Raw genomic sequence first — 16,337 nt, forward strand, 5'->3', positions numbered from 1 at the left:
GAAATTTCTGTGCCAGATGCCATTCTACCCTACTGATTTAGCAACAAAGTTATTACATTTTTTGATCTAGCCTTTAAATAGAAGGCTCCAAACTAACCAGCTGAAGCGTAGTATTTTCAGTAACATACTGATGCAGCCCTGGAACCAGCTACCTACAGATCACCTTCACAGGAGGTTCTTAAGAAGTGAGACAAAGATCTAACAGGGATGAGCAGGATGTATTAAACCTGTCTCCACAAAGGAGTCAGATATGATGGCCTTGTCACCCTTTTCAGCCTTGTGTTTCTGAGAGTTCTAAAAATCATTCACTTAATGCAATATGCCTTTGTATGGGATTGAGATGAAATTGAAGCTGGCATACTTGAAGGATACATCATTCTGAGATATTATAATTTTTAAAATTACATAATTACTCAGGACAATGGAGGGAAGAGGAAAAATAATCCAAATTAGAGAGCGGGGTGGGGGGAAAGAACAAAACCCTCAACAACAATGCAACAGCCAAACAAGATTACCATTTCCAGCTCTGAGCATGTCTGGGTGTGTTGGTCTGCAGCTGGTTCTCTGCAGGCCAAACCAGGTCTTGCAGGATTTACAACTGGGTTCAGCACAGCTGTGATATACCTTTGAAAACTGGGTGCCCCCATAACACCTAGTAGACACGTGAGTCTACCTGCTTGCAGAGGCAGCACACCTGAATGGGGCAGTCCATCTGTCCACAGCATGGGTAATCTCCCCAGAGATAAAGAGGAACTGACTGTACCAAAGACCTATCCTATATTGCTGATGTGCACATCAGGTGGGAAACTGTTCAACCAATAAAGCTACACCTACAAAGTTTAACTGGTTTCGGATGAGGCTTCACGAGGGGACTGAACTAATTCAATGGATGATCACCGCGAGACAGGGCTGTTCATTCCCTCTTCTCTCCTGGAGTTCTCGCCTTTTCCCCATGCTAGCCCAGGCAGCCTGAACTCACTAGCATGAAAGTATTCCATCTTCTTTTCATTGCTTTAGTTTTCTGATGGTTTAGGGACCTGGGGAGCACCAGAGCCAGTGCAGGCAAAACAGCAGGAGCGCAAAGGGAGGAGAGACCATCACCACCCAGTTTGTTCTCCTTCTGTTGGCTTCTGTCCCCATTGCTCAGTGCTCATCAACATCTACTCATCACAGCTCACAGGAGTCGAAACCTCTGGCAGGGACAGGATGAAGCAGATCAACTCGTGACAGAAACTGTTCCGTCTTCTGACGGAGTATGGAAAACAGTCATTTCCATCCTCCATTCCCAAATTAAAGATCAATTACGCTTACATGGCAGAAAATCCACTATGTGGCATTGGCAAATCCAATGGTAACTTCCATATGGGGCAATATGAGAGTAATATTAACCCTATTCCAGAATACTGATTAAAGGCAATCTGCTGGAATACAGGATAGTTAAATATTGTTTTTTAAAAGGCACTGAAAAGTTAGGATAGCATGCAGTTTTAAATTAATCTGACTGATATACCTATATGAGAGTATAAAATCAGTCTCCCCAGTCTGCAGGAGTTTTTACTGTCTCCAAAGGAACAGGACTTTTCAAGGTTAATAAAACAAACGGGTTTTGTACCTCTTTCAAAGGACGGAGCCTTTAGCAGTTCTTTATAGAATGAGTAATAAATGGCGCTGTCACCCTGAAATGTAATTTCTCGTTCAAGTTCCTAGGGGGAAAAAAAAATATATTCACCTCCTGCAATCTCTTCCCATAGACGACTGTATATTTTCAGATAGACTGGTTTTGTAATACAGCACATGGTTATGACTCCACTGTACATCTTCAAAGTATTCCACAAGACATTAATCTTCACAGCACCTCTGTCAGGTATATAATGCTCTCTATAACTCAGCAAACATGCTTAGAATCAGAGCAACTCAAATCCACATCGTAACTCAGCACAAGATCCACAGGATCCTTTCATATGCACAAATTTGAATTTCATTCAACTTTCCACACTTCACTAAATAATACAGTTCTTAAAAACAAAACAAAAATATTAATTCCTGTTGTTTAGTTTATGCAATCCCAGTATGCTTTGTTTTTTTCTCCAAATGATAAAGGATGGCACAGAAAAACATATAAAAGCATGACATGACAAGACTTCTGTTAGTAAGAAAAACGCTTTAAAAGAAAAAAAAAAAAAATCAAAAAAAGAGACTATGTCAAAGACAGAGGCCTGAGTAGAACGACATGGGATTCTGCAAGCAAGTAGTTCCAACCTGACATGGATCAGCTTTGATTTCAAGGACACAATCTGGCTTTTGTTTCAGTAGTTTAACTTTTTTCTTTACCTGCCTGCTGGAAAACCAGAATTTCCGTTCATGATATGTTGAGAGGTACACAGCATACATCATTCCACTAGTGACGGCCGCAAGACAGCCAAAGAAAAATTTCGCAAAACGCTGAATTAACATGTCTGAAAAGGGACAGTGAAAAAGCTATAATAGTCCAGAGGACTTAGAAACAAACAGTATGCCCTAAATATGACTCATTTCTGAACAGCAAGTAAACTTACGGGCATCAGAATTATCACACCATCATCAGCACAGATACATCGAGAACTGGTTTGTTTTTTCTGTCCTGCAGAGTTTTCTTTCCCAGTTGTTACCAGTGCTTCATAGGACTCTCAGATAAAATACTCACACACTACACTGCAAATTTCTCTCCATTCCAGTAAGCTTCATTTTCAAATGAATTCCAAGAAGGAAAAGTGTCTTCCAAATAAACAGAGCGAACTCTAGGTTTTACCCAAAACATCACAAACTTCTTAAAGACATTAACAGAAAGAGGTGGCAATACCACACCTAACATCAATACAGAGACATTCTATTCTCCGTTCTGTTTTCAAATATAAGAGGAAGGAACTAATCTGAATTTTACCAAACTCATTCAATGGCTGTCTACTTCACCGCTAGCTCCCTCAAGTTAGTATGCACTTTTAACATAAAAAAGTTTTTGCTAGCTTGGTGAGCACTTGCCTAAAATTACACCTGGTTTTAGTTCTTTTTCTTGAAAAGCTGTACGGACTTTTTGTCTGTTCTTGTTTCAGTACCATTACTTCATGCCTTTCAGCTTCCCAACCGAAAGATCACTCCAAGCACAATTAAAATATTTATTTATACTCAAATAGTAACAACAGTAGGATTCTTAGCCTCTCTGCCTCTCCCCCCCAACCTGAAACAATCCAGGACTACCATTTTACTCTGCAATACATAAAATGCCATTATTAAAGAATTCTCATGTGCATGCCTGTTTTTTCTTGTAACATTCAAAAACCTAATTCAAAATAAGTCTGTTATAAATTACTGTGCTACAAATATCTTCCCATAAAATGTAAAAGAATAGCGAAAAAAAAATAGCAGAAGTTGGCTAAAAATTCTGTAGCTTACATTTTGGCGATCTTCCCAGCTTTGAGTTTTCTTTGTTTCTCTCCTCTGGAGCCATTTTGTCAGATTCTGTGCAGTTTTGCTTCTTTCTCTGTCGCAGGTCTGCTGCCCCTGAAGACATTTTTTGGAAGTTATTGGAACACAATACCTAAAACCACACTCTAAGAAATCCACACAGCAGCAGGTAACAGCCAGTTATCGCTACTGATTCAACCCCACAGCAGATACATTTGACAAAAAGACGCAAGTAAAGTATTTCATATGCCTAACTAAAATAACTATATAACAATACAGAAATCAATTCCTATGTTATTCCTTCAAAAATACAACAGTTTTCTCTTGAGGCCATACTCTGGGATTACCTAGAACCCAAACTGGAAGCTAACTGGTTTATTCCATGGTGAACGTATTACACAAAGGAAGGAAAGCAGTAGTTTAAAGAAGTTGGTATAGACACTGGGAGAAATTGGTGCCAATTTCATTCTACTCTCATCCTGGTTTTACGCTGCTATAGTACAGTAGTGTACCAGGCACATTACTGTAATACAAAAATTGGGCTAGTCCATAACTTTTAAATTGAGCTGCCTGTTATTCATGCAGTAAAAGCTTTTATAAAGCAAACATATTACTTTTTTCCTGCTTCCAGATCTAGTGGAACTAAGCAGATTTATGAATTTTTAGTCCAACATGTAACTAAAAAGCCCAGTCTGCTAGGCCACGTAGATCACATCGCAAGACTGAGGGCTTCTTCGGCTTCTGTTTAGTTTTCTGTAAACAACAGCAATTTGAAGCGCTGGCCCATTTATTTTACAGTCTGAAAGGCAATGAGGCTAATACACAGAGTGCAAGTCTCCATACAAAAAAACTCATTGCAAAAAATCTGTTATAATTACTATATGAAAGATGACATCCATGTGTGATGAAAAGGTTTAACTGTAACTCATACTCCAGAATTTTTACCTATCCGGTTTGATGTAGTGTCCAACATTGCTTGGAATTTTGTAGCCACTGATTTCCTCTGGACTTAAACCAGCTCTTTCATAAAGCCACTCAACTTCAAACTTGAAGTGTCAATCTTCACATCCCACAATAAAGCTTTTAATTACTCTGGTTGTATACTACTTCAAGTCTAAATCGGTCTACTTTTAACTCCCAACTATTAGCTTTAAAAGTCAGAAACTAGAGGTAGTAATATAAATAAACCTTTAAAGTAGTGTCTGCCTGTACCAGGACACCTGTATTCGTGTTTTACAGGATTTTCAAAGCAATTTATTAATTATTCTGAGCAAACCAAGATCTCAGTAACATTTTTCATGGAATGAGCAGAAAATGTCTACCTTCTTAAATAAGACAAGAATTGGAAAGATACTAAACAAAACAAGGTTTAGGGCGTTCAATATCACATTTATCGTTATGTCAATCCAAAATGAAATATACACCAGTATCTCTTCATGTCATGTATATTAAGTTAATGAGCATCACAAATACCAAGTGCACTGCAATTAAAAATCACTTGTACCACATAGAATAAAATGGGGGGGGGAAAAGACCTAGATCACCAGAATGGGCAGGTATGTGCTTGGAAAGACAACCGTCTGCCTTTGTCATCCTAGTTATGACCAAAGCAACAGCAGTGAGAACACTGGAGAAAAAGGCATTTCTTTCATTTTCCTGGCAGATAAGTTAACCAGATTAGGAGTGTAACACACTTATAAAGTCTAGAGTTAGCAGCAGTAACACAAAAGTCCCAAAGAAAGAACAATTTAAAATTCTAATTCTGAAACAACTACATCTCAGTCAGAAATAATTTTCACTTCGGTTTTGAAGACTGCTCAACAGATTCCCCCACTTAAAGCAATAATAAAGAAAGATCCAAGTATGCTACTTCTGCTTTATTTGCAGCTGCCTCAAACAAGAAAAAAATGCTGTTTCCACTTCTATGAATCCTTTAAATGGGGTGAAATGAAAGTCAAACAAGGTGACAACTAAAAATAATCTATGCCTTTGAATCGATGACACAGCCCCTAGTACCTCTCTATCCAGCAAGCAATTTTTCATCTGAGATTGCTTTCTAGTTCCCTGTAAGTTCCCAGTGCATTTTATTTCAACTCTTGTTGAGACAACATGCATTCCACTTATTTTTGTGTATCTACTGCAGAAAAGCATAACTCATTGCTCCTGTGTGCCACTATATTAATCCATTTTTCGGCTGCAAATTGAGCACTGTCTGTAATTCTTGTCCTCTCATCTAAAGAAGGATAAAGTAGAGCTGGGAAACATTCAGAGATGGGCCACAAGGATGATCAAAGGTGTGCAATGACTCCCGTACAAGGAACAAGGAAGCAAGTTGAGGATGCCTCAGCCTGGAAAAGATCACCAACAGGAACATGCCAGAGGTCTACAAGCTAGTGAAGTGCACAAACAGGCTGAATAGTGCAGTGATTCACCTTCTTTTCTAATACTGGAACAAGAAGTTATCAAACAAACCTGGTGAGTCAGGCTAAAAGGAACCAGTTCGTCGCACATCACCTTCACGTAGATCACTCCTACCCAAAGAATGTTCTGTACACAAAGAGTTTACATCGATTCAAGAGAAGAAGGACACATTCATGGAGGACAAATAGCCGAAGACCACTAAATACATAGAAACCACATCCAGCTTAGAAAGTCCCCCAGCTGAGAACAGCTGGGAGGCTGGAATATGCCATGGGACAGTATCGCATATGCTTATGTTGCTCTTGCGTTTCTCTGGGTCATGTTTCTGCTTCTACTTACAGTCATGTTTCTATTCATCTCCCCAAGAAAACTAAATGCCATCTCCCAGTCCTCACAAGGGGGGGTTAGCACAAAAGAGACCTGGAGAAAAATGATTGTGTGGGGCACTAAAAGCGAAACGAGAGAGGAGACAGACTAACACATGCAAACGGAGAAACGGAGGGGATGCCAAAGGAAAAGCACACTCACGGAGGCATCCACGGAGCCGAGGGATGCCGCCCCGGGGTGCTCTGCACAGAAGCAATACCGGGCGAGGGAAGAGAAACAGACCCCAAGTTTCTGGGCTCCCATCCACCCGGCTCGCTCCCGCTTGGTGCCGCAAACGACGGGCTGCCCTGGGCGGGAAGCGGAGGCCTCGTCAGCGGGGCCCGAGGGGGGATCGGTCTGGGCTGGGCCCGCACAGCCCCCAGCCGCTGCAGCGGTGGGACCGACGCCGCCGGGGGAGGCCGGCTCGCGTCCTGCAGGCGGCCGCTTTACCTTCGTGCGTGCGCTACCACCCCGGCACAAAACCGCGAGCCCCCGCCGCGGCCCCGCTGCCGACCTGCGCCAGGGGAAGAGGCCCCGTCCCCCGCCCCCAGCCCCATCCCGGCACGGCAGGCGCCGGTCGGGGCCACACCGACCTCCCGCCCCGTCCCCCAGCTCCGCGCCCTGAGGCGGCGGCCGCTGGGCGCGCGCCCCCTCACACGGTACGGCCGGGCGCGGGACGGGGCAGCCCCGCCGGCGGCGGCGGAGGGGGATAAGGGTGACACAGGCGCCGCCGCCCCCCTCACCTTCCTCCATCGCCAGCCTGCGGCCGCCGCCGCCCCCCGCCGGGGCCCCCCGCCGCTCTCTCCGGGGCGACACCGCCCCGCCTGCGCTCCTGCCGCCCTCGCCCGCCTCTCGTCGGCCCCGGGGGCGGGAGCGCTCTCGCATAACACGGCTAGCGGAGCGCAGCGGCCCCTCACTTCCTGCCGCCCCGCCGTTGCTCCCGCCGTCGGGAGCCTTCTCCGGCGGAACTATGGTGGCGGAGCGAGAGGGGGAGGCCGGAGCGCAGCCGCGGCGTACCGAGGCGCAGGCGGCCGGCGAGCCCGCGCTTCCGGCGCGGGGCGGGGGGAGAGGGGCTCCCGCTGCAGCCGGCCCCGGCCCGCTCGGGAGGCGCGAAGCCGCGGCCTCCTGTCAGCCCGCCCCGCCTCGCAGCCTCCAAATTAACATCACGCGGGCCGCGAAGTGCGGTTCCCTGCCGCCCCCGCCTGCCAGCCCGGCTCCAGAGCCGGGGTGCCTCCGGGCCGGGCAGTCCTGCTCCTTCAGAGGGGCCGGCCCAGGCCGCCGGGCCCGAACCAGAGCCTCCCCTGGGGGTGCCGCCCGCTCGGCACGAAGAGCCTCCCTCCCCGGGAGCGGGGGAGGCCTCCCTCCTGGCACCCCGCTCAGGCTGTGGCATCAGGGCTTCGCCCTCCGTGCCCAGCGCGACCCTGCAGGTTTTTAGCTGCCAAATTCAGCACACGGTGTTATCCAGAGAGTCCGGGCCTGGTGGCCATGCACAAAACTCTGGGCCTGGTGAGAGAAGGGGTTGCTTGAGCCTTGACGCATGCCTGCTTTGGGCTGCTTTTTGCATCGCGGTGAACTCCCGGAGCACGGTACCAGCACTCCACTCGCGCAGGGATTGTACAAATGCAGCACAAAAGGATGCCCCTAATGAAGTTACAGCCTGCTTTTGGGAAAATGGGCTGTGTTTAGGTAAAGGGAGGCCAGTGAAAGAGCGAAAGGAAGAGATGAAACATCTTTAAGCAGTGGAATAGGTGGGCATTTCAGCATACCAGCCACCTAATGATTATCATGATTATGGCTAGCACTCTGGCAAAAGAAGGATTTGGAGGGATGGGGTAATTCTGTGAATGTGAGCTGGGCATGCCTTCAGAGCGTAAAGGATAGCATGGAAAAGTGTTTTCTGTAACTTAACAGAAGACCTGGGGAAGCCAGCATATTCGCTGATGGATGCAATTAGAGACAGTAGTTAAGTGAGGAGGACAGGACTGGTGATAAAGGATCTTTAAGATGAAGTTAGGTAGTTTATGCTTAAAATGACAACAGGTGGGGGTCCAAGGAAGAGACGCAAAGAATGGTATGGTGTGGCTACAAAGACTCATCTCCTACATTGTTTATTGCAGGAGCCTTTACAGGCTCCCCCAGTCAAGACCTTGTCATTTTGTGGAGTCTCTGAAGCACAGCATTCAATTGCACCAATCCACAAGTAGTGATGCTGCGAGAAAGAGCATATTTCACCCCAAAGCAGTAGTAGCTTGGATTTTTGGTGGTGAAAGTCCTGAGTTCTGACCATGACAATAAGTCAAGCTGATTACATACACGGAGCTGGGTTTGTTGCAGTATGACAATCATTAAAAGTATGCTGAGAAGCTCCAGAGTCTAAAGGACCATGGTCTTGGCAGAGATAGTCTAGCAAAAGCTGGAAGGCTGGGGCAAAATCTGATGCTTAGCTAAATTGTCTTAGATTTTTCTCTGTCTTAGGTCAGACCTGTAGTGTCAAAGCTTGGGGATCTCTCTCTAATGATCTGGGGCATGTGTGTAGAGATGCACTGAGGTTCACTTCCAGGGCGCAGACATCATTCCCTGCGTAAGTGCTCTGGACTAAATTCTGCCGGCCTTTGAGGGAGCCTCGCCCTGAACATGAACTGTCAGATTAGGATTGTCATCTCTGGGAGCAGGATGGTATTGACCGAATATTGAGAAATTGCTGAAGACACCTGGATATTCGCTAACTAATAGGTTAGAAATAACCAGAGTGAAAAAACTGACAGGTGGCCAGGATCTGTGCTGTCTGCATCTCATTGTATGTGTGTGTGTGGAGGGAGTTCCCCAGGCACGGTCTGCTGAGAGCCGCGCTGCCTGGGCTCGATTTTGGGTGGGGAGGCTGTGACCCGGGCAGCTCTCAGCAGCTGGCCCTGTCTGCTGCAGGAGTGCATCGCTGAGCAGAGCGGCTGGGCTTATTTAAACCCCTCAGAAGCAACCATTGGAGGAGCTATCGGAGAGGTTGGTGGAGATCACCCCTTGGGGATGGCATGTCTTCTGATATGCCTTCTGACGTGCAGTCGGGCCGATGGCCGACTAACTGCTGGAAAACTGATTTGGTTACTTGTGTAGGAGCTGCAAGGAAAAACTAAACCAATTTGTGTGTCCTATTGGAGCGTAAAATGAGATTTATAAGTTTCCTGGATTTTTTAATAAAATCTAAAATACTTCTGCAATTGTTGATTTATTGGATAGTTAAGAGAGTTGCTTATGTTTTTAATGATCCATAAATTATCCATTGCATTTTTAATGTAATTGGGTTTGATCTGGTTTATTTTTTTCATAACTTGATTCTATTGTAAGTTACCGGAATAAGCACAAATAATCATAGCAATCAAAACAACAGTAATTGTTTTAAATATTTGTACTCAGCCCATCAATATGTGGACAGGAATAAAACAAATGACTGCTCAGTTATGCTCTAAATTTTGTTTTTCTTAAGCCTTCTTTGTACCTGCTTTTTCATAATGTACCTTGTTACATTTCTTGTGCAACTCCAGTTTTCTACTGATGTTCCAGCATGTGGATCATCCCACACTTGGAATTCCGTAGAACTATAAATGCACATCAAGTTATTTACATGCACAACTGTACAGGTAGCAGAGAAGTGAAAAATCCAGCCTGCTCACTTGCTTTTCATTTTTTCCAAGCTTTTCTATGGAAAAATTGCACCTTTGAAGGTGGGAGAACCAAAAATCATCTTTCATGCAAGTTTCTTTCTCCCAGAATGAATATGCTGAAATAATTTTTAGAGTAATGTTGAAAATGTTACTACTGCTGCACTTCAATCTTCCAGAATGCTTTCTGTACCTAATATTATATGAAAGTTATTTCATTTGGCAGCTTACAATGTGCCCTAAACATTGTGCTGTAATACATTACAATGAATAAATACAGGGATGTTGTGTTCTTTTTCCAAGCTTTCTCTGTACAAACATGCATCATGTATCTCCATGATGACATTCGTTCTCTATTTACATATTATTTCTAAGTCCTACAGACATAACTTTCCTTTTTGTTTACAAGTCCATGATATTGATGCTTTCTGGCTTAACGATCTTTCTTTCTCTCTTTTGGAGATGTCAGGAGGCAAACAGACACAGATGTACCTTACTAAAAAGCATTAATACCGGGCATATTTGTCATTACTCAAAAGTAAAGAATGTGTACTCGTTTATTTTGTAAACAAACCAAGTTATATTTTTTTGCATGTTAGAAGATCCCATGCCTAAACATTTTTGTAAAGTTTAGTTTCAATAATCAGGTAATGACTGCAGAGATTTCAGCCATTCTCCTAATTTCAGCCTTTTGTGGGGTTAATTTTCTGGCTTCTACCTTATGATTCTGGATTATCAGTATCCCAAGGTTTTGCTTATTTTAATTATACGCTGTATATGTTCTACCAGGATGTAAAAAATACTGCCTACATAAGTGTTTGTGAGACCAAAGTTTCGCACTGTGCTCTCCCACGTGGTATGGGGAATGCAAGGAAATAAGGGGGGGATATTGGGGGATTATGACAATATGGAACCATTACTTAAAACTGGATCTAAGAAGTCAGAAAATTAAACTGCACAAACCATATAGAACCATATAGAACCTTTGGGATTTTTCTATCTGTTTAATTCTCTTCCTACTTTCTCCCAGCACAGCTTCCAGTGCTTTTGATCACTTCAGCTCCTGCGTGCCTTGCCCAGGATATAAGTGAGTCAGGTTCTGTCGTCACCCGCTTCATTGTAAAACTCAGTTAATATCCATTAAATCAGTGGAGCTAATTTAGATTTGCTCACTGAAACTGAGTTGGGGAAATGGAAACATACTTTCGCTCTGTTCTCTCTTTGCCTCAGTCCTCTGGTGGTAAATTTATGTTATGATTTCTGCTGGAGCCTTTGTAACTTTTTTTATCCCTTTTAGCAGCTCCCCCCGAAACAGAAGACACTACTGATGTGATTACCACGACCACCTTCCTCTTCTCTTTTGTCTTCTACCCTGCCTCTTGTATTTACCATGCGTTCAAAGATGCATTTTTCCAATACTGTCCTGGCAGCAGCATGAGATCCTGCACGTTCGTTTTCTTTACTTCTTCCCATCACTCCTGATGCTTCCCTGTAATCTAGAGCTAACTCCTAAGTCAGCCTGTGTTTAGATTTGCGTGACGCTGTACAGCCTCTCATCCTGGCCGCTTTCTCTTTTACTTCCCTCTAACAGTCCCATCATCTTCTCCATCCCTTTTTTGTATCACCTTAAATAATTCCTCACCCTTCTTTGTGTTTTCACCCTCCAAAAATGCATTGATCCTTATCACAGTTGCCTTTATCTGACCTGTAATTTTCTGTATTAGTTTCTCGCTTTTCATCTTTCTTCATAAGACCAAGCCACGTCAGCTGGCTAATTGCTGTATTGCTCCTCCAGTCCAAGTGCTGGCGGAGCACTGTATCAGTAATAAAGTCATGGTAAAAAGACTACAGGAGAAAAAAATTGATACTTATTTCTTTGCTTGTTTAAACACACGTACCCACCCTTAGTGATGGGACTTGCTTTCTGTACCATTTCCCTCTTTCTGCTCTTGGTCTAGTTCTTGTTTGTGCTGTAGACCAAGTTCCCCAGGGCAGGAGCCTGACCCTTGTATTTGTAAAACACGCAGTGTATTATGTGCCCGGCTAGAAACAGCTGTAAGGGAGCGTAACTGGCCGATAGCAGCCTTGCCCTCTGCTTGGCCTCTGCTCTGCGAGGAGGCCCAGTGCTCTGCCATTGCCTCTGTTCTTTCCTGCACTCCTTTTTTCTCCCTGAGCTGTCTCTTTGACTTTTATCCAAGAATAAAGCCCTTTGAGGTGGATGACTCACAGCTCAGCGCTTCCTTTGACTCACGCTTTGCCACCTAGGACATTGGTCAGCTCTTACTAAACCACAATTTGGTTTTTTATTGCTTATGACGACATTCCTTGCAGCTTGTGTCTCTGATTTCACTATCACTTCTGCCGTGTCAGGGCTGTATTTATTTTTCTATGGTTGGTCAAAGCTGTATCTTCCCCCTGTCTCCCTCCCCTTGGGTTTGATGGCCTTTAGTTTTTTAACCATCCCCTGCAGATTTCAGAGCCTGGAGGCTCTCTTGTCTCTGCAGCCCGGCTGTTGGGGCTGCATTTCTGAGGAAGAAGGTGCTGCTCCCCACCACAGCCTGCCCTGCCAACATGGGAAGGCAGCCTGGCCCCTCGCCTCCCCGTGCAGCATCGTCACCGTTAATCAGCTGCTTGGCCGCGAGCAGCGCAGCCTCCCCGGCTCCCGCCGGCGTCCCCGGTGACACTTGTGCGATGACAGTGCAGTTGGTGGCATTGCACAGGTGCTGATGATGAGGGCTTAGCAAACACTTCAGCTGGTGCAAAACAAGCGCTAGAATCCAGGTCACTTCCCAGGCACCGTGTTGTCCCTGCAGGGCAGGGCTAGCATGACTGGAAGTCACTGAAGCCCCATCCCTGGCACTGACATCAGCAGGAATGACTGATCACATCCAGGAAATTGCTCTTGGAACATCGTGCTGGCCTTTTTTTATGTAAGTGTTTTTCAGAGAAGAGGTGCAACGCGATCTTTAATGTATTTGTGCCTTAGTGTCTTACTAAATACACTAATCGGGCACATCTCCCCATCCCAACACAGCGACTCCCACCCATAGCCCCATGTTCTTGGCTGGCCACGTTACTGCTGGCAGAAGGAAGGGCAATATTTGCTTTTGATGGGTTTCCAACTTTAAGCAGAAAGGAGTTTGGCCTGATGCTTGAAGATTATAAATTATCAGGAATACAACTTATAGCCCTAACACTAAGCAGACACTAGGTCCCTCCTCAAGAGTTGCGTCCAGTGTTATTAAAATGTCTTGGACTCAAGCAGCTCTCTGCAGCTGGTGCTGCTTTTCAGTGGAGTGAGTAGGAACAGACTCCAACGCGGGCAAAGTGCGCTCCAACCAGGCAGCTTAGCTATCACCAAGCTACCAAACTGTTTGTTGTCTGCTAGGATTTCCTAGACAGCAGGAAAAGAAGTGGATGGAACTATATGTCGCTCTTAATGTAGGCTGCAACTTCCATCTGGGATGCAGATTCTCGACTCCCAGGCAGCTCTGAAAATCCCAGCTGTAATTTTCTGAGGAGCAAACATAAGCCAGACGGCTTGTTACAGTGTGATTCCTCTAGGAAGGGCAGTTCCATTCCCTGAGCTTTTCCTGACTCCCGGTCGGCATTGCCAGGCTTTGACTTCATTCCCAGAACTGATGCTCCCCAAGCCTGGAGTTGTCTGAATTAAACTGCCACATTTAGAGGTGGACCAGGCAGTTAGGCTAACAGGTTGGACTCGATGATCTCAGAGGTCCTTTCCAACCTTAATAATTCTATGATTCTATGATTCTATGATTTGAAATTATTACTTTTACTGGCACCTACATCAGTCTGTATAACTGCTTTTATGAGACATGGGGCATTATGAAAAACGCATGGAATAAATAGGCCTAACACGTAAGCAGGACACGCATCGCTGTATAATTATGCATAACTATACAGTTACATAAATGCTTTTCTTGGGGAATCACCAGTGACGGCAGCAAGCTTTGCCTGTCATGTTTGGGCTAGTTAAAGCACTGATTCATCATACTTTGAATACTTTGTTTCCTGCTTGTTCTACAGCAAATGGATTGCTGCCTGCAATTTCAATAGTAATTAATGAAGATGAGAGATTGATCCAGTGACAAAACTGGGTCACCTGAAGAAGAGGAATGATTTATCGCATGTGTCAAAGCTCACGATGTTACTGGAATATCTCTAGCTTGTTTGCAGACTTCCTCTTCCTGAGAGATGCATTTCTATCAGCTGGGGTAACAAACCTAAGCATACAAGCCATGATTTGGTTCTTTTGTTCCTCCTCCATCTGAAATCTCCCCATCCTTATGCCGCTCACCTTGGACTCATTTTTGCAGTTGCATATTCCTTCTCAAACAGTCCCCACCATCTGATATGCAGAAAGTTGGTCAAACCTTGGGCGCAGAAAGCAGCACAGCTGTGTTGCTGCAACACTTGCCGCACTCGAATTTGTGCTCCTCTTCCAGTGAAAGTAGTTGTACCACTCCTGGTATCTCCGATAGCTCGGTCAGCTAGCTCTGGATGAAACCTTATTGCGTTGAATGAATGTGCTGAGCTGGAGAGGGGGGCTCAGGGAGCAATGCCATGAGAGAGAGGACCTGGCTAGGCAGGGATCTCAGCTTACTCCATTCCAATGGAAGCTCTGGAGGAGATGCCCACACTGATTTCTTAAAGCCCAGTGTGATCCCCAGAGGAAAGGTGCTATATTAGTGCAAGATATTTATTATCATCAGTGGTATTATTACCGGTGTTATAGTGGCTGTTACTGTAATACCTTATTGCAATGCTTACACAAGAAGCAAATATACATTGGCAGGTGGAGGGAGGGAAGGAAAGGTATGGGTTTGCTTCAAGCAAAAAGTGGCTAAACTTGACATTTAATCTGAATACAGTCATCTCAAAACAAAAGCAGATTCTTTGCTTCCTTGTAAATCTTTCTGGGTGTTTTTGAGTTGATGATGCAAGTGCTTTCTGCTCAGGTAAAACTGGCAGCCTGGATGGTAGGTGGATGAGACATCTATCATTAATGAGCAATTTATGAAGAGATTAATTTATGAGAGTTCAGATGAGCAAACATTCAACATGTTGGTGCATATTGCTAGTGAAAGTGCCAAATGTTTATATGGTTCCCGTGATGGGAGAATCTGGGGAAACCAGGCTTTGTGGTTGAGCTTAGCTGGCCGCGCTACTTTTTCCTGTGTACGTCATCTTAGAGTCATTTGTTAAATATCCTTCCCAGCTTTACGTAACTCTGACCTTACAGGTGAAGAGTTTGGTCCTGCCCGAGGAATTGCAAAGAGAATGATGTTTGTTGACGGAGGCAGATAATACCTTCCTCTTCAGTGAGTCAGGATGTCAACAGCAACAACTTGGACAGGAATTGACAGGAAATTTAGGCTCAGTCCTTGAACTCGTCATTTTTGGCAGGGATGCGAAGGAACAAAACACAAAGAGATGGAGAGGGAAACCTGGATTCCCTCCCGGAGAGAAAGTTTACTTGAATTGCTTGGTCATGGACTAGCTCGTTTCATTCACAGAAACATTATGGATAGTCTCAGGAGAGACTATGGTATCCATCCCATTGACATCAGGGACCCTGAGAAGCAGCAATCATGTAACCCTTTCCTGGAATATTCTTCAGAAGGATACAATTCATCACTGTAAGGGCCCAATGTGGCTTCCCTGAATTCAAATAGTCCCACAAATATCACTGAAACTTCTCTGGTGAGTTTTGTAAACAGTATTTGACTATAAATTAAACCCAAGTGTAAATGGTGAGTATTCAAAATGTCAGTTAATTTTATCCTGAAACAATTTCTTACATGCTAGAGTTTAAATTTTCATTAGCTCAAAGAATGGACATTTTTTTTTTGGTTCATGTCTTCCAGATGTGGAGGCTTGCAAATCAATAGCCAGTCCCCTGCAATAAATTTTCGTTTAGACACTTTATGGCCAGGGCAAAGAGTACATATGTAAATGGGGAGAAAACTGATAGACTGCTAGAAAATGAGTGTTCCTGCCTTTCCTTAGAAAGGTTAATGGACATATCAGCCTGCGGGTATTACATTTGCTTGCGGATTTTTCTTTCCTCCTCCTCCTCCCCCCTGGTTTTTGCAGTTGGTATCTGGAGAAGTACCGAACTAAATCCAAGCTATTGCATATGTCACCTAACTCTGCTGAACTGAATGGAGGGGCAAGAGGCTGATGGGAGCAGTCCTGGGAGATTCTGGCTGCCATTTGTACCCGCAATAGGGAGCAGTGGAAGGAGTTCAGGGTCTTATGAGCACAGAGTCTAAATTAAGGTAGGCTCTGGCATGCGCAGTGGCAGGGAAATGCAATTTGATAGAGACGACGGGGCTCCGAGGTGAGCGAATGCCACCTACACCGCTCCCAGGAGGCTCCTGTTTCTCAGAAATGTTATGGCAACATGTTGCAACCTAGATATTAGTTGTA

At 44.7% G+C, this 16,337-nt stretch overlaps 1 protein-coding gene across 1 annotated transcript in view; it reads right to left on the reverse strand.

The window, feature by feature from the left end:
* DPY19L4 (dpy-19 like 4) overlaps positions 1-7,113 on the reverse strand; it is a gene marked incomplete at its 5' end in the record, with an annotated part of 32,118 nt that extends 25,005 nt beyond the window's left edge. Inside the window, 4 exons of the mRNA XM_082306440.1 lie at positions 1,613-1,703; positions 2,332-2,456; positions 3,430-3,537; positions 6,972-7,113. Coding sequence (XP_082162566.1) covers positions 1,613-1,703; positions 2,332-2,456; positions 3,430-3,537; positions 6,972-7,113 — 466 coding nt within the window. The remainder of the gene's footprint in view (positions 1-1,612; positions 1,704-2,331; positions 2,457-3,429; positions 3,538-6,971) is intronic.
* Between the last annotated feature and the right edge of the window lie 9,224 nt (positions 7,114-16,337).

The sequence above is a fragment of the Platalea leucorodia genome, assembly GCF_965183815.1.
Source record: "Platalea leucorodia genome assembly, chromosome: 1".
In the NCBI taxonomy this organism is placed as follows: domain Eukaryota; kingdom Metazoa; phylum Chordata; class Aves; order Pelecaniformes; family Threskiornithidae; genus Platalea; species Platalea leucorodia.